This window comes from Chelmon rostratus, chromosome 15, assembly GCF_017976325.1.
Source record: "Chelmon rostratus isolate fCheRos1 chromosome 15, fCheRos1.pri, whole genome shotgun sequence".
NCBI classification, from domain to species: Eukaryota; Metazoa; Chordata; class Actinopteri; order Chaetodontiformes; family Chaetodontidae; genus Chelmon; species Chelmon rostratus.
Window position 1 is genome coordinate 6397897 of NC_055672.1, and position 25449 is coordinate 6423345.

At 43.5% G+C, this 25449-nt stretch overlaps 1 protein-coding gene across 1 annotated transcript in view; it reads right to left on the reverse strand.

Moving 5' to 3' along the window:
- The window catches only part of fndc3ba (fibronectin type III domain containing 3Ba), a 93606-nt gene that overhangs the window by 14722 nt on the left and 53435 nt on the right, over positions 1-25449 (reverse strand). Inside the window, exons 8-22 of the mRNA XM_041953590.1 lie at positions 14150-14208; positions 10759-10910; positions 10615-10674; positions 10353-10491; positions 9792-9845; positions 9376-9500; positions 8312-8486; positions 7954-8040; positions 5981-6116; positions 4550-4621; positions 3405-3523; positions 3044-3149; positions 2226-2398; positions 1470-1583; positions 960-1109 (exon numbers count right to left, since the gene is read on the reverse strand). Of these exons, the coding sequence (XP_041809524.1) occupies positions 960-1109; positions 1470-1583; positions 2226-2398; positions 3044-3149; positions 3405-3523; positions 4550-4621; positions 5981-6116; positions 7954-8040; positions 8312-8486; positions 9376-9500; positions 9792-9845; positions 10353-10491; positions 10615-10674; positions 10759-10910; positions 14150-14208 (1721 nt within the window). The remainder of the gene's footprint in view (positions 1-959; positions 1110-1469; positions 1584-2225; positions 2399-3043; positions 3150-3404; positions 3524-4549; positions 4622-5980; positions 6117-7953; positions 8041-8311; positions 8487-9375; positions 9501-9791; positions 9846-10352; positions 10492-10614; positions 10675-10758; positions 10911-14149; positions 14209-25449) is intronic.

Here is a 25449-nt window from a genome sequence, read left to right on the forward strand (position 1 = left end):
GAACAGCCTGGCAACATTAACCTGAGTGCACAATCAGGGAGTAGAAGGCCTGATTTGCAGCCTATGGTGCGCTCTCAGAGAAATATCTTGACTTACTGCTTTAACCTGACAGTAAACTATCTACATTCTTTGAGGGTCCGACGGGAAAAATGATTCAATGTTTTAGTCACATTCCTAATTTATCTTCATGTGTCAAAGATGTTTTGACGAGGCTTGAAAAAACATAAAGAAATGTGAGGACCTCTTAGGTAACCTTTTCACTGTGCGAGTGTCTGGCTATTTAAAGTGAGCTCATATAACAAGTGTACGATTTGAGACACCGCTACAGTAGGTGGACCTGCACAGGCACAGGACAGTCAAAGAGAGCTCAACCAGGTCCCTGCAGTCCTCTTAGGAGGCACATCTGTCCTATTACTACACAAAGACAAATCGCTTGTAGACACACAAAAGCACTGATTAGGATATTAGGATGACCTTGTGCTGTCCTCTAAACTATAAATGAGCCCATAAAGAGGTGAGCCATAAAGCATGCTGTTATTGGATTCATAGCTTCAGAGGGTACATCAGGGGAGAAGGCAAAAGAGAGTATTTGTGTGTGTGGGGGGGGGGGGCGGGGGCAAATACACAGAGCTCTTATTTATGCACTAGATTAAGAGCCAGAACACAAATAGAATCAATTATCATCAACCTTTCACTGGTATCTGTGTGTGTGTGTGTGTGTGTGTGCGTGTGCGTGTGCGTGTGTGTGTTTCTGGTTTTTGAAGCTCCCCCTGGCTGATATTTGTATGTGAGCGTTGTGTATCTTTATGTGTTTGTGTCCTGCCCGAGTCTCTGTCATGGTTGCAGCTGTGCTCATGTGTATGTTTTTGCAAATACTACAGAGTTTATGCTTGTGTGCCTGTGCATGAATGCAGCATCTGTAAGTGCACATGATTTTCATGGCCATAGGTAGCTGTTACCTGTAGCCTGCAGCAGAAATCTGTAGCAGGCGTCAAGTCTGACAGTTCACACTGTGTGGCAGATCCGCAGTAGATGAGCTCCATGGGCTCCTCTTCCCTTGCCCACTCCAAACGATACTCAGAGATGTCTGTACCCGAACCCTCGGGACTCTGCAGCACACAGAAACACACACTCAGCTCAGGGAAACCAATGTTTACTGGGAAGTACAAAATACTGCCGTAAACTAAGGAAATATAGTGCCAGAATGAAGTAACCTGAAAGGAAATCAGGACTGCACTACCAGGGACAGGCTTTATTTAATTCAAGACACAACACCAGAGACTTTCTTTCAATTTGGATGCATCATCCAGGGGAGTCTGATTGCTCTGAACACATAGTCTCCTGGGTCTATTTGTCCACAACAGCACAAGCATTTGAAGCAGCAGGTTTTTAGGTCAGTAGAACTAGAAAAGCCTTAAAACCAGTTCCTTCCTTTCATAAATACAGGAGTGTGTCTGCGTTTGCCTCACCTCCCAGTTGAGCGTTACACAGGTGTTACTGGTGAGAGTGATGAGTGGCGCCCCGCACTGGCCAGGAGGACCCGCTGCAGTCGTCACCTCTGTCGGCTCGGAGTACGCGCCAAACTGAAAAGAGAGAAAGAGACGCCACGCTGGCTGTGAGACATGTGTTTAACCTAGCAGCACAGATCACAAGGGGTTCCTGTGCATGCGTGTGCACGTGTTTGTTCGGTGCCCTCTGCATGTGTGTGCATTGTTCTTTCCCATTTTTAAGTGTGTGTGCTGTGTCTGCGCCTGCATCTGATCAGCCAGTCTGAGTGTTAGCTAGTGGTCCAAGCACAGATGCTGTTAGTCTGTCTGGGACACTCTGACCTAACAGACACTGGCTCTTTGTCTATGTGTGTGTGTGTGTGTGGCTACAACAAGAAAAAAACATTTAAAGTTGAATTTAGAGTCTATTATTTATATTTGGATCATATGAAGAGGTTCTACAGTTCACACACTCGATGTGCTGAGTATATTTCATGGACACAAGAGCCATTAAACACCTAATTTCATGGTGGTCGAGTGGAAAATTAGAATTACTTTTATGCAGCTTGAAAAGCTGACTTGTTGAGATGCATGCTCCAGACTTCAAAATGTTTCATCAGTGATGTTTCAAGTGATTTTTTTGTGGTCTTGCCTGGCAAATTGCTACTTGATGGTTTCCTTTTTCTTTTTCTATTATCATTCATCATGTTCCTGCTGTGCGTGCATATGAATTCTCACCCCAGCCTCATTGGCGGCCCGCAGTCGGAAGCTGTATGTGGCGCCGGGGAGCAGACTGCCAACAGTGCACTGCAGCTCTGACCCATGGTAGACCTCTGCAGGCTTGGTGTCCCCCTCACTCATCTCCAGACTGAACACACACTCCTCGCATACGCCCTCAGATACAGGGGCGTCTACAAGGCAACAGAGAGAGAGCAAATACAATCATACAGATGGCATTAAATCATAAGCTATATGATGACATGATCTCTTTTACATACAAACTTTAACGTGTACTCAATGTTGTGTTTAGTTTTAGATCAGTTCATCAGGTGCCTTCCTCCATCAGTTGTGCCCACTAGCTGTTTTGGTGACTGACTTTGGCTGCAGTATGGTTAAAGCAATAAATGATGGAGACAGTGGGGAAAACCCTCCGATACATTATGTCTGACCTTCTACTCGAGCCAGTAATTGCAGCAGCGTTGCACGAATGTGAGCTGATTAGGGCTGTGGCCAGCTGTATTAAACTAGCTAAAACAAGAACTTCCCCTCAGTCTCAGGCTGGGAGACTTTCGCCTGCCAACAGATAACAGCACTAATCTGCAATAATGGTACAACATTAGAAGAGTCAAGTCAGATGTGAGGCTAGGTTAGGCATTTAATGGGCTGAATTAGGGCTCAATTAGGCTGAAACATGGTTGACTAAGGTTACATTAGAGTTGGCCTGAGAAACATATTAAGCAGTCAGTGGGCGAGTTAGCTGCCTTGCATAAAAAAAAAAAAAATTGACATTCTGGCAAATAAAACTAAACACAGCGTACGTGTATATCTGCACTCACCCCATTCTAACTGCACTTCCTTGTGTTTGGCTTTACCCACAATCCTTGGCGGCTGGCAGGGCCCTGGTGGGACGCTTAATGTACGGACCGGAACACTAACAGTGCACTTCAGAAGCGGTAACAAACACAGGAAATCAAAACATAAGAGAGGGAACTGCAGTTATAGATCAGTTTGATTGATAACTGGCAGAAATGTTAACTTTGCTGATTATGTGCGAGCAGATTGTAGATTTTTCCAAAATTTTTCTACATGAGAAACACTGAAGCATCACTGTTGCCTCACTCCCTGTTAGTGGCAATTTGAAGTTACCACAAATTAAAAGTTACCACTCTCTTGTTTTTGCATGTGTGTATGTCTTACAGGGCTGTGTCCTCCGGTGGTGATGCTGCACACACGTAGGCGGTAGAAGGTCCCAGGTGTCAGGCGCTCACACACACATTCTGTTGCTGGACCACTGTATGCTACCTCCCACTGGCTCGCTGCACGGACACGGAAAACACAATTGCACCGGCGATCACATACGTGCATATGAGCCCTCACAGAACCTTTAGCTGTTTCATACCTCATACCTGTTTATTCATTTCTGTTGTGTAGGCATCACTTGTGTTATGCAAATTTAGGTCATGTTTACACAAAAGCGTGGAAAGCAGCAGAAGAGGGTATAGATTGTGATTATGTAATGCATGCGTTTCAGTTATTAACATACTGAATGCAGCTTAAGTGGCGTTCAAGCGCTGCACGTCACAAAGACACTGTTTCAGAGTGTGAAGGCAACACACACAAAAGATTCTTAATTATATAATGAATCACAGCAAGCACAGTGAGATCAGTCAGGGGCATCCTGAAAGTTCACTGTTGGTGAAGGCAGAAGGCAGAAAGGACACAGAAATAAGGAGACGGAGATACAGATCTGAGACCAGAGGAATCATGAGCAAAAACACACGCCAAAATCACAGCCAAAGAACAGCTTTAGTTATCTCATATGAGATTTTTTTTCTATTTTGTACTTTGTCTGTGTTCTTCTCGCTGGTTTAAAGTGGAGAGAAAAAGTTTACGTCATGTACTTCCTTGTGCCAATCAGAACATTGCAATCAGAATCTGATGAGGGTCAGACAGTTGTTTGGTCAGATCTGATCAAATCACATCAGTTTCTGAACGTTAGGCTCTCAATAAAAAATAACTAAGGAGCTTTTTTTTCTAAAATTACACCTCTTTCTCTTCCCTGAAAGAAACTGAGAACATTTGGAGTACGGCTCTAAGGAAATCTAAAGGACGCTGTGAGCTAAACTGATGCTAACAAAGAGCAAATAATGGCCGGTATTCTTCTTACGAGAGTAGGTAAGGCAAATAGCCTAATTGAGAGAATGAGCACAGGAGGGAGGGAGAAAGTATTGTACATTTTGAGCTATGTTCTATAAGATGATGGACTTAAGGACAAGCTCTCAAATTAGCTGAATGTGTGGTACAGATGGACAGAAGCACGGACAGACAGGTGTAAGACGTACCTTCGGAGCATCCCTCTGAGATCTCTAGCAGGTACGTAAGAGCCTCCGAGCCCCCGTTGTCCTGGGGGGGATCTGTTGGAAAAGCAGATGGAGTCATTTAAGTCTGGGCTCACGTCACGCATGATCATCTCAAAATGGGGAACAGCTTAAAGGGAATACATGTGGCTGCAGGAAGAGGTGTTAAATGACTGGAAAATGGTGGCGCAAGAGCACAAAATCTATACCAAAATGACATAACACACATCCATAAGTCGTCATTTGAGACATTTAATGACATTAAGCATCAGTCCTGAAGACATTATAGAACTACTCAATAACTGCTAGAGGCTGTGGCAGATTGTTTGTGTTTCAGTAGCAAGGGAGCAGGTAAGAAATTGTTCTAGTTTCTATTATTTCAGCATTTATCTCTACATAGACTACTTTAAATAAATGTTGGGAGGGATTTTGTGATGGTGACTATAAAATAATGCACTAATGGAGATGATTTATTCTGTGATTATAGGTAAATCAGCACTGCTGGAAATAACCTACTTGGCTGTGCCTCATCTTATACTTACTGTATCAACACTGGTGCCATACAGTTAAGCACACCCTTGGGTAGTGCTCTTTTAATGAATACGTGCCTAAAGCAAAAATACAGGACGCAATGAGGGAATGCAGTGCAGCTATATCACTTCGAAATGGTCAAGCTGTTGCAAGTGCAGAAATCACACTACTGACTGCATAGTAAAGACAATCGTATAGCATTTTAAAATGTGTTGTGTTTATAGCTGTTACGACGTTTGAGAGCAGACAGGCTGTCCTGACTCCTGCAGGACTAATGCAGGACAGATGGATGATAGCAGACATGATGGCTTTTATGGCCTCTACCTCCGTTTCATGATAACACCCCGGAGGCAGCGGTTCGTCCACGATTTCCCACCTTTCATCATTAATTTTATTCTGTAGCGTGAAATTTTTTTCCAAGTTGAGTTTTTTGGAGTGTCTACACAACTCAAATCTAAATTTGTTGAATTTGAACATTTTGAACATTTTAAAGTCCCCCACTTGCTGTACTTCAATGAAAGCAGAACGCCATTACTAAAAAAACTATAACTCAAATAAAACACACAGAGAAAACTGTGAAAATTGTTATTAAAAAATGACAAATGGAAGCACACTCATATGCGAAACCATATTTAGTGTCTAATCAAGTGACTACAACAGATGTATGATGGTCAAAACTAGTTCAATATCAGAAAAATCATACTCCTTTGAATACATCTACATGTAAGAGGTTAAAATGATGAACGTAAACATGTAAATTTCACTTCTGGTGGTCATTCTAGTGCATTTTCCTGCGACTATGTGCTTGTGTATTACAAAACGTGCAAGTATTATGGACATGTCCATCTGTGTTTTATGTATGTATGTGTGGATGTATAGTTTTACCCCATGTGACGTTAAATCCGTAGGGCTTCGCCGCGGTGACACAGGGTGTAGACGGAGGGCCGGGTTTGTCTGGATTGGTGGTGCACACCAACACTTCACTGGGACTGCTCTTTCCCTCTGTGTTTGATGCTATGAGCTGCAAGGAAGGGAATGGACAGTGTGAAGGGTTAACGTACGAGGGGAAGGCAAAAGAAAAGAGGTCGACAGAAGGACAGGAAGTAGAAGAAGGAAAGAGGAGTAAGAAAATGAGCAAAGATGGAGTGTGAGACAAAAAAAGAGACGAGAGAAGGGAACATACAGAGAAATCTATCAAGAAGTAAAGGAACTGTCCTGATTAATAGGAGCCATTACTCTCTACTCCTTCACCTGTGGTTCTCCTGGCTGCTCCGCCTTCATTTCTCTTCACTCTACTCCCTCCATTACCCCATCCAATGGACAATCAATTTGCTTTGTTCCCAGATGTTCACAGCGGATGAACATCACAAAGAACACCGAGGTCCCTCTTTGCGTGTGAGCATGCGTGTGTTTGTGTCTTAAAACATCTATAGCCCCGTCCGACAGTGTGAGTGAGGACATGCGTGCATGTGTATGAAAGTACATGGAAGGTGTTGTTTGAGATGATGGCACTAAAATACACTGTTGATGACAAGACACACGCGTACCTGCATTAACACACGGTCTAACGCACTTACAGGCATCTACTGTCGGTACATTTTGTTTCACAGTGTCCTCCCATCATCACGAGCTATCTCAGCTTTTATTAGAGCCGGACTGTGTTCTCTCTACTCGCTAAGTGGCTGGTGAATTGTCTTGTTTCACTACTGGTCAAATTGCAGCCAATTCTCTGGTGGTAAAATGCTGTATTCCTTCCCAAATTGATGGACTTTGTATTACCACTGAAAGACATCTGTCGGTTGGAATCACTGGAAACATTTTTTAGGTTTAATGGAAAGAGAACATCACTGCCTGGAAATTAATGAACTGATGATGAAAAGGCAGACAAGGTGACTGCACTCAAATGTACCTGAAATAAGAAAAACTAGGTCAGACAGTGTGCACAGCTAAGCTTTTGAAGGATTGCTTTAATTTGCTCTGAATACCATATTATTTTGGGTTTTTTTGTACTAACCCATGCTGCAAATCTTGTATGTCAAAGCAGCTAATGCTAATCATGCTAATTATTGGCCATTTCTATCATTCTGACACACATCTGCACGTCACATGTACACACCAAAAAAGCTTGATTTCCTGAGTTAGATGAGAAGATTGACACCACTCTCATGTCCATTCAGTAAATATGAAGCTACAGCCAGCAGCTGGTTAGCTTAGCTTAGCACAAAGACTGGAAACAGGGGGAAACGGCTAGCCTGCGCTGGAGATATTTCTTGGTGAGGCCATTTACTTCCTGGTGGACGACAAGTGACAACAAGACAGCTGTGTTTCCAGTATTTGCGCTGAGCTAAATTAAGCTGAACTAAGCTAACTGCCTGTTTGCTCTCATATGAATTCATATCTAGCTTACTGACATGAGAGTGGTATAGAGCTTCTCATCCAAGTACGTTTCCCAAAACTATTCCTTTAATGCAGGCATGTCAAACTGATTCCATAAAGGGCCGTGTGGCTGCAGGTTTTCATTGCAACCAAGGTGGAGCACACCAAGCCAACCAATCAACATCAAGTGATCACTTAGTTATCAGCTGAAGACTGAGATCAGCTGATTAATTGATTCCAGCCTGGTGTGCTCTGCCTTGGTTGGAACGAAAACCTGCAGCCACATGGCCCTTTCTGGAATCAATTTGACATGCCTGCTTTAATGCACTTTTGCGGCACAAAGGCAGGGAGAAGTTTTAAACACGTATTTCCATTCTCATCATTTTCTACACAACGATCCGTGCCATAGTCCACATACACACACAGAGGCAAAACTTGTGCAGAAACAAACACACAGCGGCATCCACGACGCCATTACTTACCCTGAATTTATACTGTGTACTCCTCTTCAGGCCTTGTACAGTACAGGTCAAGTTTTCTCCAGTGTACTTTGGATGAAAGTCTGTTCCCTGTGGGTGAAACACTGTCAGTGGTCTGTGTGTGTGTGTGTGTGTATACATATATGTGTGCATCTCTTAGCATTAGTGTACATTTCTGAGCATATAGATGCAAAGTTTCACAGAACCAAAGTAAGGTGTTTACTATGGCTCATTATGTAGCTCCTGCCACATCAAAGTCTATGAGGGCTGTTTTTATTGTAATGGAAAGGAACCGGTGCCAGTGATATAAACTTTATATGTTTTCATATAATATGGGTGTTTACAATTGTGTGGTACTCACGCTGTTGTCCTCCTGGATCTCAAGTGTGTATTTGAGCTGCTCCTCGCTCGGACTGCCCTCTGGACGCCCCCACTCCAGGGTCACCCAGGACACCCCCGCCCTGACCAGCCGCGGTGCCAGAGGCAGAGCAGGCAGGGTGCCCATGGTGTAAAACACCACCTCTGTGCTGAAGCCGCTGCACAGAACACAGACACATTTCCACCTCACTCACATTTTCGTTTTTTATTTAAGACGCTGACGCAAATTATTCAGCAGAGACGGAGAGAGGAGTGCTTTTGACAAGTGAAAAGTGTGCAGGGGTTGCAGGTGAGGGTGGGGTTTGGGTAGCTCCCAGTAGAGATGGCAAGAAGACTGGGTAAAATAGGCCAGAAGACAGAGAAGACAGAGGTGAGGCTCATTTGAGAGATGCAGGAGGGAATTAATTTGAATGTATGACCAGCAGCGGAGGTCTGAGAGGCTGTTAAACTTTTTTTCCAGTAAGAAAAATTGGAGGTAATCAAAAGCTCGCGTGTGTCGAGTATGTTTGTGCGCCTGTGTGTGTTCGTGGCTTGAAAGGGGAATCAAGCTGAAGGATGCATTAAGGCCGCTTTGAGCCAGAGAGCTAATATCTCCTCCCTCGCTCTCGCCGCCCTCTATCACCTCCTCCCTTCTCCCCGTCACCCTAACAACTGCAGGCGAGATGCTCCCCGCCATAATGACAAAGAGGAGAGGAGAGGAGAGGAGAGGGGAAATGGAGGGAAAAAGAGAATGAGGAAGATGACTCATGTCACATGCAGAATAACAGCCACCGATGGACTGGTGCATGTTTCTGCATCTCTGTCCATCATTATAGGGGTATACAGATTTATTCATGTTGTGGATGACACTGATTCAATTTGCTGTAGGTGTGGTTGCTCCAAATATGGTTTGAGACCTCCCATCATGTTATGGGCCAGCTGTCAGTTCCCCAGGAGAAAAGCTGTCATGTTTTACAGTATATAAACATGGGATAAGAAAGAGTTATGAGTTACAATGACGTGTGCATGAATCTGCATGTTTGTGTATTCAGTAATAGGCAACAGTACCTTGTGCCAATGTCGTTGTGCGCAGCCACTCTGAACGTGTAGCCACAGGCGGGGTAGAGTCGTGTCAGCTTACAGTGTCTCTGGCTCCCAAAGTAACATTCTCTGAAAACACTGTTCTTCTTTCCCTGCAGAGGAGGAGAGGGAGCACCGAGAAAATAAAGTGAGATAAGATGAGAACAGGGGATGCCATTAATTGCAAAAGGAGATTAAAGGAAAGATGAAAGCATGACAGAGTGAATATGTACAAAAAAGGAGAAGTAAAGAGGGGCAGACAGGCATAATTTACAGGCTTATTACATCTTGTCGGAGGAGGTGAACGTTAACATCCGTTTGGTGACATCTGCGATAGGTGTAAGTGCTTATTAAAAGTATGGGGCGAAGCATGACAGATAACGGACATCAAGAGACAGACTTACCTCATCCCACTCGAGCAGGTAGTTTGTGATTTTGGATCCGTTGTCACCCGGAGGCTGTGGATGACGGAGAGAGACAAGACAGAGGGAGAGATTAGCCGAGGACAAAAGAATCTGACACAGAGACAGACGAAATACCTGCCGTGTTTTTATGACTGGCCTTATATCCTGTCTGGGTGAGCGATGTCAATCTTTATCAGTGACAGGGAGAGTGGATAAAAATTACTAGTGCAGAAGAGGTCAGAGTGGGTGGAGGGACGTGCCCTGACAGCATTGTGCAAACAACACAAGAATGTCTCTATTAGGTGCTTTAGGGATGATAAAGTCAAGCTAGGATAAACCAGGTGAAGCAAAACATGCAGTTTACTTTCATCATAGAATACAGTTTTTTTTTTGCGAAGTGCATCACTGTACAAATAAAGCGTTATAGACACAGACACGTGAGATTAGCCGTAAAGAACCATGACTCTCCTTTAGTAGCATTAGTTTATTGGGGTGACATGTTTTACAGCATGAGTCTTAGAGATGAAGAGGACCCGAACATGAAGATGCCTGTGCCTGTACCTTCCACTGTAGGGTGAGGGTGGTCTTGGTGCGGTGGGAGAGTTTCGGGGATAGCGGGACGTCGGGGATGCTGCAGTGTGTGGTGAACGAGCCGGCCTCTGAACACGAGCCTCGAACCGAGTTGTACATCGCAGACACCCTTAAGCGAAACATAAGACATCAAACGTTTGTCTGTGAGTCCTCGTACAGACAAAACCTACAGACCGTACACACAGAACATGGGAATATAACAAAAACGCAGGTATGAAAGCAAAGTCCTTACCGTACGTGGTAGTCTGTTGCTGGCCTTAGGTCTTTCAGATGGTACTCCAATTCTTCACCGCTGAAACACAAACACAAACGAAGAGTCACACCAGCGCACTTTCAGCAGATGCTGCGTGCTTTTAGCTCCGTGTTAGTTTCCCACCTGTATATAAGGCGATACTTTCCGTCTCGTCCTTTATCTGAGAGAGACACCTCAAAGGAGCAGGACACGGGCATCCCGTTACTATGCCTGTTCACCAGCCCTGCCGGGGGGGCCCAGGACAGCCGTGCGGCCCGCGCCTGCACATTGGACACCTGTAAAACACGCATCAACATATATACAGTATGTTATAAACACAACAAAGCTAGGCATGCAAGCGTGTAGGCTAGCAGACAGAACATTTAATTCAATTATTTTTTTACTTTTAAGTGAGCCATTCGAGCCTAATCAGTCAGGGACACTCTTGTCATAGATTAAAAAAAGATAAAGCAGGGAGCAAAATGCAGGAAACTGTTCTTCGGGACACGCGAGCAAGACATTAAATACCATTTTTCACCCTTGTTAGGGGCTGTAAACTCGAAAGGTGGAGGCTGGGGTGGTGGAGACAAAGCTTTGCTAGCAGCATTGGGATATGTGGTACGTTATATATGTTGTGATCAGGGCATCATAGCAAAAGAGAGCTTCCTCTCAAAGTCCTTCTCTGGTTAAATATCATCTTCATTTAACAACTGTGATTTAGTCAGTGGGTGTATGACTTCTGTGCCCTGCATGAAGCAACACAATGCTTCATTTCTATCACTTGCAGTCAGCAGTACTTTTACCCTCATGAATATTAACGTTACATCGTTCTGTCAAGGTGTGTGTATTGCTATCATTTTGAATGTACATCTATGTTCTTGCCAGTGCGTCTGACAATGTGTCACTGAGACTAACTCCACATTCGGCCGAGGCACATCCACGCCGGGCTCGCGGCAGAGAATAAAAATGAACGATCACGGGAAAGAGGCCTGCATGTTTGTGCGTTTGACTGTGTGCCTGTCTGCGCGCCTGCAAGTGCGCGCATGTTTATGGGAGTTTTAGCTACAGCTCACGGTGGGTGAGCCAATTTAACGTGATTTAGCACAGTCTGCTGCTATTCCAGACTCCACATCCACTGAATAGGCGTTGAATGCGCCTTGAGGGCACTGCAAACCACAACCATGCCTAGACAGTCTATGAGGAAGACAGACAGACAGCCAAACAGGAAAAAGCGGAAAGGCAGACACGAATGTTGTTTTATTGAGAGTTCTGATCATAATGATTAGGCTTTATGAGGTCACATGACTGCATCCACATGCCTGAGAACATGCTTGACGGCAATTTATTCACAAATCGGAGCACTTTTTCACAGGCTTCCATGTAATGAATGACGCGATGGTGAATGCAGCAACAGCTTGATAAACCAAAGGCAGTTAGACCAAGACAAAGTGACAGAAAGCAGAAAGAAAAGGGTACAAAGAAAAACCAGGCCGAGAAACAGAGATGAAGAATGAAGGGAAGCCTTTAGAGGTTTGTGGTCCTCTTGCCCTTTGACCCTGAGAGACGCCATGTTCGTCATCTACGACTGATTTGCTGACAGACTCTGTTACACAAAGTCGGAGGAAGGTGTTGAGAATCTACTCAACATCCATCATAGGTCCTCGTCTTCTATTCGCTGTTTGCAAGAGCATTAATAGCTGTCTAATTTGACCTTTCACTCCATCTCTCTTGCACTCACATAGCCGTTCGATAGCTGCATTTATGCGCATGCACAGCTTTGATGAGGAAAAGACGTAAAGCAGAGCTCAAGTCATCATGTCCATTCATTTCCTCATTTACTATTCTGTCATTTAAGAACACTTTTTAGGTTTCAAGCATTAAAAGAAAGCGCCTTTGTGCACGCTTTATCACGTTGAAGATACAGACCGCCTTAAGACGCAGCTTTATTTGCAGTAAAATAAAATCCACAGAACTGTCAGTCCCTAGTTAAACTGATTTGATATGTCTTTGAACCAAATATTCGTAAATCATCCAGAATGTACTGTCGATTTCAGGGTGCAGGCTGATTGTTTTGGGGATTTTAAACACTTACAGGTAAAGGGCATATAATGTAACTAAGCTGGATGAGCAGGGCATCTCTCAGTAACCTTGGTGACAGATGGCTTCTCATAGCAGAGAGAGTTATTTCATAAATATTCTGTTAGGAAGCTGTACACAAAGTGACAGTAGTGAAAGGCCAGTGGGTATTGATCAGTTTTAACAGAATTTGGGGACCACGATTAATCGCGCCATAGAAAGGGAACATGAATATTAACGTCAAAACGAGCAGCTTGTGTAAACATTGTAATTGGTGTAATGGCTTACTGAGAATATTTCCCCCTAATCAAATCATCACGTGCATGTAAATGCAGCCTGTGCTGTTATGAGCTCCCAGGTCTTTGCGGTGAAAAGTGGCGCTGCTACATTTTTCTTTAAGCACAGAGAGCAAAATGGTACAGGGAGAGCTTTTTTCCATGAAAACAATCAATACAAGCAGAGGAGCAAGGTAACAATGTAAACATTTTTAAAGGAGAAGCACTTGTCTGTATGGAACACAGCTGAATCAATCAAGAGGCACTTTTGCTATTGCAGGAAGGACTGTAAAACTATTCCTGCCTAGAACAGAAATGCATTAAGGTAAAGGTCAACAGTGACAGAGGGTCACATCTGCAGTTAATGACACAAGATAGCAATCAGTAACACAAGGGAATCTCAGAATTGTCCTCTTTCTCTTCCACCCCTCTCTTTCTCTTCTCAGATTCGAACTTGCTGTATCAGGGAAAAGGCGATTTGAGGTTACGAGGGCAAATAAATCGCCCTGAGCATCAACTTCAAATCTCCTGAGGGGCTCAAAACTCTTCTTTTCATGTCTTTCCTTCCCTCTTTTTGCACTCAACTTTCACTCTCTTTCATCACTGCATTCTTGTCTATTTCAACCCCTGTCATAAGCTCGCACACATCAAATGGTCCAATTGCACAGCCTGCTGACCAAACCGCTTTAATCCACAGCGCGCAGTTCCTCTCCACCAAACCACGTCTGCACGGCTACAGCTCATTCATTCACATTCCCCTTGGCGAACGAGAAAAAGCTGTTGGTTTATAGTGTTTCTCAGCTGATAAAGGCACAGTGGGAAGGGAACGGTGTGGGTGAGCAGATGCTGCCCTCATGTGGCCAGGGGGAGCAGAGATTAAATGATCAGGTTGCTTCCTTGTGACTGTTATTAAAGGCCTGGAAATGACTTCAAAATGAGAGATACACGCGTCAGTACAGTTATTACTCTCAGTGAAAGCATCTGATTCTTATGTTAATCACACAGACAGGATGAAAACATGGAGAAGACATCAACACTTGTGCCAGCTATGACTGCATCAGACAAGAGATGATTGATGAAAGCAGTTATAAGCGAGCCAGGTTTGTGTGGTTGTGTGTGTGTGTGTGTGTGTGTGTGTGTGTGTGTGTGTGTGTGCAGCTGCGGGTGAAGGTATGCATACCAACCTGTGGTTTGTCGATTGCAGACAGCATGTCTTGTACACGCTTCCCCTCTGAATCATGATCTGAAGAGACAGACAGAGAAATAAAAGAGTAATTATTAAGAACCAAGGACAAGAGGGGTTTTTAACGTCGTATTTAGCCAAAAAGAGAGACTGGCACTGTGGGTGTGACATGAGAAGAGAGATCATGGGGGGATTTGCGCCACATGTCCAATCATAATCGCAATCTGTGTGCACAAATCCTACATTTCTGAATTTGATTCTGATGCCTGACTTTTTTATTCAAATGAAAAGAAAAAGAACATTCCACCATCCCAAGTTTCAAAACAGATGCACATTAGCAATTTTGGCAGAGCTGCTAAAAAAATAAAAACAGGCTGCTGATTGACAAGGAGAAGGTTTTCAATTCCCACAAGCCATGTTATTGTGATATCTATAAATCTACGGCGCATTACTCTCCAAGGTCAGCCAAGGTTTGCATCTAGATTGAGAAACCGGAGGCACAAATAGTCAGCTAACGTGCACTGTGATGCTCTAATCAGCCCTAATATCGTCTGAGAAAATATTTCAAATAGCAATTCAGTCATCTGTGAAAAAACAACACAGAAATAGGCCAAAGTAGAGTAAAAACAGACGTGAGTTCTAAAAAAGAGTGTTGTCTAATGGTGTGTGATGCAACACTTGTTTTCTTCAGCAACCGCCTACTTCATCCCATCAAGTCACGATGAACACAGCCCTTGGAAAAAACACACCAAATTATCCAGCGTTCCACAGAAAGGCATTAGTCACGAATTCCTGACCTTGAGCAAATAAAATGGGGATCACCAAAAAAATAAAAATAAATAAAATAAATATGACTCATATTTCACTGTGACTATTTTGTTCTGAACACAGAAACTGCTGATTATCTTTAAAGGCATTAGTTCACAAATCATTATCCTAACCATCATTATCATGATTGCTCCCTACAATTGTTCCTACACCTGTGAATATTTATCCAGAACGGCCTGACGTCAGCAGTGTTGTTGCAGCCCCACAGCACAGCTCCTTACTGAATACAATGCCATATGTATGCAAGCATACAAAGATAAACAGGATAAATATAGTTCTACATTTTAAACTGTTTTTTTACTTGGCTGTTTGGTACAGATGCTATACAATATACTCGACCACATATATCTGCTCATTCACATCCTGTATGCGGCCCCAGGAAGAGGCTCCACAGTGCTTTCTGATGCGTCTGGAAACGACCAATCAGACATCAGAAGCATAAATAATAACTCTTACAGGCACTATGAACAAGTGTAAGAGTGGAAAAAGGACATTTATTTCATGCATTATGGAAACCATTGATTAGTTGACAATCAGAAAATTAATTCAATTATTAATTAATTATTAATTTAAGTCAGTCGTCAAGCAATAATATTAAAAATACAGGTTTTTGTTGTGTTCACATGTGTGGGTAATGGAAGTCTTTTCCCCCTGTGTGATCCCCGCAGCCGAGGTTTTTCCGACCAGAAGAGGCCTGCTTTCTCCATCTGAGTCTGACCACTGTAAATCACACAGGACGTGTTTTTGTGTGTGTGTGTGTGTGTGTGTGTGTGTGTGTGAGGGGCAGCAATGCAAGAAGTGTATGAAACCAAATCTGTGTGACGAGTGTGAGGAGGACTTGCATCAAACATATACACACCTATTCACACAAACACAGTATACCTGTGTTTGGGATATCACTGTACACTTGGAGCAAGTGATGAATGAGAGACTGTGTGTGCGTGTGTGTGTGTGTGTGTGTGTGTGTGTGTGCGTGTGTGTGTGTGTGAGTGGCTAAGTCCCTCGGACAGGTTCTGCGGAGGAGAGGGCCTTACTGTGCCTGGGGGTACACTTATGAGTCATGGCAACAGTGATGTCATGGAAGCACAACCTCAACTTGACCTCGGTGTGTGTGTGTGTGTACGTGTGTGTGTTAGAATAAAAAAGCAAGCGCAAGAGAGGGGTAGCGAGTGTGTATGTGTGTGTGTGCATCTCCACAGTCCCAGTATCAGGTTACAGAAGATTGGTGATGGCTGCGAGTTTGGGGGGGGGTTAAGCTACCGTGTGTGCATATGTGTGTCTGTTGGGGCTGGCAGTGTGGATAGAGTTCAACAGGTGAAGCACACATTCTGCATCACTGCAAGACACACTGGCTCATTAGTGTACTTCTTCTTTCATACACGCCCTTGTCCCCTTTCATCCACTTGGACAGCACTCAACTTTTCTCTTTTATGGAATAAAAGGCGCACTCAGACACACAGCTCCAGACACGAACAGCTCTGTGAGCTAACAGGCCGACCCGGCGTATTCCAGCAATTCATCACAGCTGAGTGAAAAAGGAGAATATGGCCTGTTTCATGCTGCAGTCCTGTAGCTACTTGTCTGCCGCAGCTAACACGCTTAAGACAAGAAGAGGTGGAATTCCATTACGGCATCATTTCAGCTGTCGCGTTCAGCAAACAACAGATGTTAATAATCAAGTAATATGCATGGCTGACTAACAGCTTCTCTGGAAGTTCACTGTTTGCTTTGGAACGGGAGAAATTAATTTGATTTTTGTGTTCTAACCGTAAAAAGGTGAAAAACAAATAAAGCACATTCGGCCGCTTCCTTTTTTTGTCAGAGACAAAGGCTGGTGCTGCAATCACACTGCTTTTCGATAAGTGATGATTATAAAAATAGAGGATCGTGACATAAAGAGGTTTAACACTGTAACATGTCATGCCTACACACACATGACCAATAAAGCAGATTCTGATTCTAATTATATGTCCAGTAGATGACATGAACTTCACTTTGTGGTGTTAAGTATACAAAATACAACACTGGACAATTAAAGAAATGTGACTGTTCTTTTAATTGTCCAGTGTTTTTAATAACCCTTTTTATCAGATGCACTAGATTAAGTCTTACCAAGATAATAAGTAAGCATATTTCCCAAAATGTCAAACCGTCCCTTTAAAACATGTGCTTTTATTTTATGTTTATGCTTGTCTGTAATTTTGTCAACCTGTAGCTCATTAGGCCTGAATTAGGACCAAAAACAGGACGACGTTCAGGTCAAAATATGAACTTAAACAACCCCATCTTTAATGACTAATTCATGCAGCTATACTTACAGCCCAAACAATTCTACACTGAATGCCACAGACTAATATTTCAGCGCCATGAAAAAAAAGCCGGCTAACCCACAAACTCAGCCTGTGACAGAAGTTAGAGATTTATTTAATATTTCGGGAGGCCAGTAATAAAGTTTGAAAAACACTACCGCTTTACCTCACCGTTGAGTGTTATGACTGGTTGTGGTTGTTGAGTCCAGCTGCTTAAGTGTTTAATATAGAGAACAACCACAAAGCGCTGATGCTGACGGCCGAAACAGAAACTGAATCTCTTCCCAGTGTTACTGCACACACACACACACGCACACGCACACGCACACTGCTCTGTCCTCACAGTCCCTCACCTCCTCTCTGTTCTGTTTATGTGCTGGCCACGCACCCTCACTTCCTCTCCTCGTCTGACCTCACATCCTGTCTGTGTCTGACCGCCTGTGTTTGATTACTGAGGACAGCCAGACGGAGCGCAACGGACAGCAGGAAAAGAGGAGGAATTGAGGAAGGGGAGGGGGGTGGCGGGCCGAGCCAAAACCAGGCGAGAGGGGGGATTTAGAGGAAGACGGAGAGACACTGAAGGACAGACTGCTGAGAGAGAGAGAGGGAGAGAGAGAGAGAGAGAGAGGGAGGACAGGCAAGAAGAGTCTGAGTAAGAGATTAGGTAGAAAAACACAAGGAAATTGAGAGACAAAGAGCGAGCCAGGGATCAACAGAGAGGAGGAGAAAGGGAGGGATGAAAGGAGAGAGGGAGGAGAGGGCTTAGGAGGATGTGAGGCGAGGATTACACAAACTTTTGTGACATCATCAGGAGGCGCAGAGCAGATGCGCAGGCCTGATCTCGACGCAGGCGTCGTTATGGTACCACTGACTTCAAAACTAGGCCGGCTTTCCAAAACAAGGCATGAAAACACACTGGAAGTCCTGTTTTTGTTGTTGCTGTAATAGAGCTGTCAAGTGGGAGGAGATGCTAGCTCTTCAAGTGTTTTTCCCCACTGTAAATTTCCATTTCCTTTGATGGCGTCTTCAGTGTTCCCCAACATTGAAATAAAAGAGGGACCTGGGCAATTTACCAATGTTGTTTTACGGCCCCCAGTTTGAATCATTTCAACTTTTTGTCACTTTGGTTTGGTGGATGGCCCTAAATACTACAATAACGCAGCTATTGCTAATGGAAAACTAGCCTATATTCTGTTAACACACTAACCCTTAACCCTAACCCTGGGAATGCAGGAATAACTTGAAGCTGTAGAAAATTAAGAATACTTTGTTATCTTAAAAAAACACAACTGTTCAGCTTTTTGGGAAATATGCTTTCTTTCTGAGAACATATTTCTTAGAGTCTGTACGCTAAATATGAAGCTACAGCAAGCAGCCGATTAGCTTAGTGCAGCAAAAGACTGGAAACAGGAGAAAACAGCGAGCTTGGCTCTGTCCAAAGACTAGAAGAAAATAAAGAAATATAGATATATATATAGAAATAAATAAAGAAATTATCTACCTACTGGCACTTGCTGGAATGATTTCTTGGTGAGGCCATTAACTTCCTGGAGTTGCTGGTTGCCAGGCAACCTTAAAGTGACAAGCCTACTGTGTCCCCCTGTTCCCAGTATTCATGCTAAATTAAGCTAACTGTCTGCTTGCTCTAATCTGAGTTCATATTTAGTGTACAAGCATGAGAATGGTATCAATCTTCTCGTGTATCTCTTCGTAAAAAAGTATGTGTATTTCCAAAATACTATTATTAATTTCTTTGCTAAATCTTGCTTAATTTTTCATTTTTTTGGTTAGCGGCACACACATCATTACTTTAAGTTTTGTAATTGGATGTTTATCTCCAAAATTCCTTGAGACTAATTTGATGACGTCTCTCCAAACATTTTTATCTCCTCAGGCTTTAGCTTTGATTTTTCAAAGCGCCAGATATTTTCTAACATAGCTGCTCATCTTTTTCACTAATGACTTAAACAGCAGCATTTCATGCCCATTCCAGCCTTTAAAGAGCTCCAGATCCCAGTCACCCAAAACTGTCTCAACAGAAAATGAATTGAACTTTTACTTCAAAAATCATGGACACCTGAAATTACTCTATTTCCTGGAACAAAGTAGGAGAGCGCACACTGGATTATTTGAAAGCGCACATTTGCATAAATACTTAATGTGAGCTTTACTCTGTCTCTAATTTTCTCCCCTTCCTCCCTCAGTCCTCCTCAAATACATGAGGTTGCATTCCTCCTGCATGACGGCCTGTGGTTCTGTCTGTCTGCACTGGGACAGAAAAAGACCTTCAAGGCCTGGAGAAAAAAAATGTGAAAAATGTGGCAACGGCCGTTCATTCAGCCCCCACTCTCCACACACACACACACACACACACACACACACACACACACACACACCGGGCCACAGGGCGGGCGGGTGTGTGTGTGTGTGTGTTGCCCTACAGGAACAAAGTGAGATATGATACCCATCTTTAGAAGCCTCTAATCAGGGAGAACAAAGCAAAGTAACGGACACTCAGCTGGAAGGAAAGGGAGAGATGTGGAGATGAGAGGGAGGACAGACAGAGGAGGACAAAGAGGAAGGAGCGGGGACAGAGTTGTGGGGGAGGGAGAGAGGAAAGAGGAAAATGGAGGTAGAGAGGGGCACAGACCTTGAATTCCAGACTATTATCAACTGCTGCATAGTGAGCATTCCATCTGCTCAACAGCTGGGCTACACACACACACACACACTTGCACACACCAGAAAAGACGTTGGGACATGCCTGAAATTGTGGTTGTCATGGTGAAAGTTTTGGTTCTCATGGCCAGAGGCCCGATCGTTTATAAAGGGGATTAGAGAGGGAGAGACGGACTGAGAGACGGGCAGAGAGAGACAAGTATTGTAAGGAAGCAAATAGGAGCAGAGGATGGAAAAAAAAAATCTAAACTAATTTTCAAACTTCAAAAAAGAGTGGAAAAGACAGACATGCAAAAAAAAAAAAGGTTGCTCGCGTCTTTCTGCAGTAATCTGATTTATTGGGCTTCATGTTGAGAAACCCAGGTTTCCTAATTGGGGCAAGGGATTTGAAGAATTTGGTTAATACATCTTGATTTCAGCATCAGGAACTTGATTTTTGACCACATACAAGGGTTTCTAAAAGTGTGCATGTGCAACTACAGAGAGATTATAGAAAGCATTTTGCAATGCATAATCACCATTCATGCATCCTTGAGGTCAAAATATTGCAACTTAACCTGAAACTAAAGACGCGAGTCTCAGTATAAACACATGTAATTGAATTCTGCGAGTCCCTGCCTTATCCTGATTTCTCTCAATAACCCGGTTTTGTGTGTGCATGTAAACGTAGACAGAGAGAGACAGAGAGACCCTGTCCACTGCAGGACTCACTGAGGAGAGAGATGAGCGTCTCCACTGCCAAGCGACACAAAAACCCCACTTTTCCAAGAAGAGCGTGGATGCGCGCGCATGTATGCAAGCATGTTTATGTAAGTGTGTACGTGCTGCGAGCGCCGCAGCGACCTGGTCAGGCAGTGAGGGATTACAGGGGATGAGTTTCTCAGAACCCTGACCCCATCCAACCCTGCTCAGCCCAAAAAAAAAAAAAGTCTTGAGAGAGTGACTGCAGACTGGCAGTCGGAGTGGAAGACAAATCCATAGTCAGACAGACAGCAGAGGCAGAAAGGCACAGAGTGACCACGGAATAGAAATGGAGAAAGGCTAACAGAGATAAAAACACACAGGAGTAGGCAGATGGAATGATGAGAATGAGAAATACAGATTGATTGAAGTCCACATTATTGCAGATAAAATGTTAAATACATTTAAAATACAATTCTTCACTCGCGTAATTGCTCAAAAATAAAAAAAATATAATGTGGGCAAGGGAAACAAAATTGTCATGTGATCTGTTGGTTCTAGAGCGCCGTGCATGTAAAATAGAGGTCTGCGCAGGTGGACCAGTACCTGAGGGCCTGAACGTTTTTGGCAGGGAGGACGGATTACGCATGACAGCCAGGCACAGAGGAGAAGGCTTAACGTTACATTAGGTAAGACAGGGGTGAGCAACCTCCAGCCTCCAGGGAGAGACATTTGTTGTGGCCCGCGAGTCAATTCATAAACACAAAAAGCAATTAACTTTTCTTCAGCAATAAAGAAGATCACATAAAATAGTGGATTAACACATTTTCTGTACCTGAATGCACCACCACAGAGTGGCGGATATCACGTCAATGCAACCTGGTGCCTGTGAACAAAATGTACATAGATGCCGAGCGCCTTCCAAGAAAAATGGATAATTTTGTTTGTTTTTGCAAGTCAGTGTGTCTAAATAAGTTTGTGTGAACGCAGTGATGAAAAAAGCTGAAAAATCAAGAGTAACTGCAGCTAAAAACGTGTGAACTGGATGAGCTGCGAGGACAAATGCACTTTGATAATGTTAATGCTCACAGGTTGCAGGCGGGTTTTGTGTCGCGCGAGCTAACAGCTAAGCTAAGCTACGCTGTCATTTTTGCGAATACACGACATGGCAACATTATTTTCACATTTATCAGCCTTTCAAACATTAGACAGATCAGACAAACTAAATTAAATTAAACAGTAGTTAAAACTTAAATGTCCTGTGTGCAGCATTTTAATGCTAAAAATAGTTATTGATATATGTCGGTAGAATGATCAGAACTAATTGAGACCATTAAACAATGAGTAGACTATAAACCAAGAGTGCACAAGCAGCCAATGACAAGACATTAATTACTTTCATTTTAGTTCCCATTTGTGTTCAAGTTATTTGGGTGATTTTTCAGAGAACAAGAAATTAGATTACTGTTAAGGTGCATTTTTCAAAGGAGCTTCTTTTTAACTAAATGTCTCATTAGCCCTGTTGTTTAATGGAAACTGCAGTTTGTAAGTCAAAGTGACTCAATCTGGCTTGCATGTAGCATGTAGAAAGTGACTCTCACTCTCACTTACAGCATCTGCCATCACAACACACTCCGGAAACTTCAGCTGCACCTCCTGAAACAACACAAAGCCCAGCCCAGCGAGACGCGATGCGAAAAAAAAAAGGGCGGTAACAGCTCTAAGGCCGCAGCCACGCTGACGTCGCAAAATTAGCCCAATATTGGTTTTTAACATGCGCAACCTTTAAATCCGCTCGAAATCTTTTAAGTGTCGCTCGTGCAGTTAGCCCCAGATGTCTGGGCTTTGAGCATTTCATCTATTCAATTACCATGATTTGTTTAAGTCGAACTCAGTTTTAGCCGCCGGAGCACTTGAAAGGACTTCAGATGTTATGTAACACAGTTTTGGTTACTGCCCCGCGGTCGGGTGCTGCAGTTTGATAGTGTGGCGAGTTTATCGCTTGTATGACAAGGGTCATGGGGAAATGTCTGGCGTTCTCTTTGTGATTGGCGAGAACAACCTCCCCTTCTAATCCCGCTAGTCCTGTTACATGATATCAGCGGGAAAGACATTCCTCTGCTGGTAAAGCCATCCGTTGTTCTCCCTCTCTGCTTTCTGTACATCCCGCCTTTTGGACTCTTTCATTCCCTAACTTCCATCCATCATTTCTCTCCTTTCCAACTTCGCCGTCTCTTTCTTTCTTCTCTCCGCATTCCCTGTTTGAGGCTCTCTCTTCCACCCCACTGCCCTCCATCTTGCCCTGCAAACATGGCCGTATTTGGGTTTATGGGAAGGGGTTGGGAGCGTGTGGCGGGCTGGGGTGGGGGCTGAGATTATCGCCATGGCGATCCACATCAAAACAGTCCAGCGAGGGAGGGGTGGGAGTGTGTTCGCACATTTCCAGTCATATTACTACAGTTACAGCAGGAGGGGCTGGGAGAGGAGTTTGATGTTAATATAAGGGCTGAGTCATGACTCTGTCAAAGGCCACCAGAGCTTATGAAGATGACATCACCAAAACGCTACAGGACGTTGGGCTTTTATAAGTCTCCTTTTACCGCCATTGTTCTTAAATTGTCTTCACTGGTGCTGAAACTTGACGAGCAGGAAACCTCGTCAGGGTAAAAAACACACATCACCGATACAAGAGACACCACATCTACTGGCATATAACAGTTATGGATCCGCTTTCCTTGAATTTCTTGTACTTTATGTGTTTATAATGGCCTTTTACTCTTTACTTGCAATTCTATTAATATAGCCATTTAATTATTTGGTGCCTCTTTCTACCGAGGTACCATTTCTAAAGGGTTTATAAACAGTGAATAATGTTTTTACCAATGTTAATTCTTTATAGATCAATTACGTGCCATTAGTAAGACACTTGGGTTGCCAAGTTGTTATTCATCCTCCACCAGCAGGACACTTTGTCTTTTTTGCTCTTCAGTCGTCCTCCAGTGGACCGTTAGACCTTCTTCTTCTTAGAAAAAGCTGCACTGCGATCCATTAATGAGCCACTTAATAACATTTACAAGCACAGATTTAAGAGCCCTTTGATAACGACTGTGAAAATCCTGCAACCTTTAATTAAGGACTTAGAACATTTCTACCTGCAGACGTAATGGCTTTCAGGAAGAGAAAGGGATGACTAAACTACTAATGACTTACAAGCCAACCTGGCAACCCAAAACTTCTTCTTATTAATGGCTTATAACTGATTTATAAGGCTTTGGTAAAAGATTTACTAACCACTAATGAAGCCATTAGTTGCAACTTATAAAAAAGGGGCCTTGTCAGACAGTTGTTTCAATAACTTTCTTGTTACTTTCAGTCTGAGTAACTTTTAATAACAAGTGTCAGTTAAATAGCTGAAAATGAAAGACAAAACAGAGTGGTATACGTTTTAGCATGGACAGTCTTACTGTAATTGTCACTTGTGGCCACATCAGCCACTTTGTTTTAAGGGTGCTGCCAGAAATATTTCAGGGTAAGCCTATATAAAATACCCAGACATAGAAAAGTTTCCATGCTAAATGTGTCCTTCTTAATCAAATCTTGATGACTGCCTTTGTTGTCGGTACTTTTATAGCATGATTATTAAAACTGACAGAGAAAGGAGACCAAAGTGTTCTTCAGTGGAGAAATTTGTATTATTAGATGAAAATACCAAAGGAAAAATAATTTGAAATAAATATGAAACCAAAGTTTCATCAAGTCTGAAGCAAAGAGTGTGCCAAGAAGCGGTGGGAGATCAACTTCCAGTAGGGTTTTCCTTGTCTCAAAACATCCATCTTGGCACAGTGTCATTATGTTTGGCAATAGAGAAAAATCTTGAGAAATGTCTTTGGTTTAGATTCGCTATGTCAACAGTGAAGGTACATGAAATGTCTTGCCTTATTTTTGTTGCTAAGACGATTGAGCAACTGAAAATGAACTTTGAGGAATTCCTCAGAGTCTCAGAGTGCACTTCAGGAAAAAGAAAGGGAAGCTCATTATGCATAATTTTCCCTTTACATAACAGATATATGGTTCCACAGTTCTCACACCGCAACAGCAGACCACTTTAATATCCATGACCCTCCTTATTTTTCTCACGTCCCATTTCAACAGAGCCAACATGGTGGACACAGCAGTCACTGCACACATCTGGTTTCTCCTGAATCTGCAGCCGTTGGCAATGACGTAGAACCCAAGATGGAGGAGCTGAGGGTGCTGGCCCATCTGTTTCTGCTGAAATCCCAGTTTCTCTGAGTGAGAGACAGGATCTGCGGTGGTGATGATGCAGAGCCAAGATGGAGGAACAGTGGGGACGGGGCCCACATCTGTTTTTGCTCAGCAAGCAGCTCTGTTCTGAGGGAAAGGGCCCGTAGAGCTGGCTTTACTGGGGAATGGACACTGTGCTCGCCAAGTCAGCCTGCTGCCTTACTGGCACTGGGGCAATAGCCGCACACACACACACACACACGGAGCAAGGGCATCAAGGGCAAAGCGTAGGCGACTGTGTGTGTGTGTGTGTGTGTGTGTGGTATTCTGGGTTGGACCATACTTGGATGCGCCGGGCCAAGCAGCAACTTTGTCGGAATGTTTGTACTCCGCTCTTTAACTCTCTCTCCGTCTTTCCATCTCCCCGTTCCCTGTGATGTAGGAGTTCAGCTTCATTTTTTTTCCCCCCTCTTCACAGACCTTCCATCCATCTCCCTCCTCTCTCATCCGTCCTTCAAATCCTGCATTCCTCTCCTCCCTCTGTTTGCCCCCCCACTGC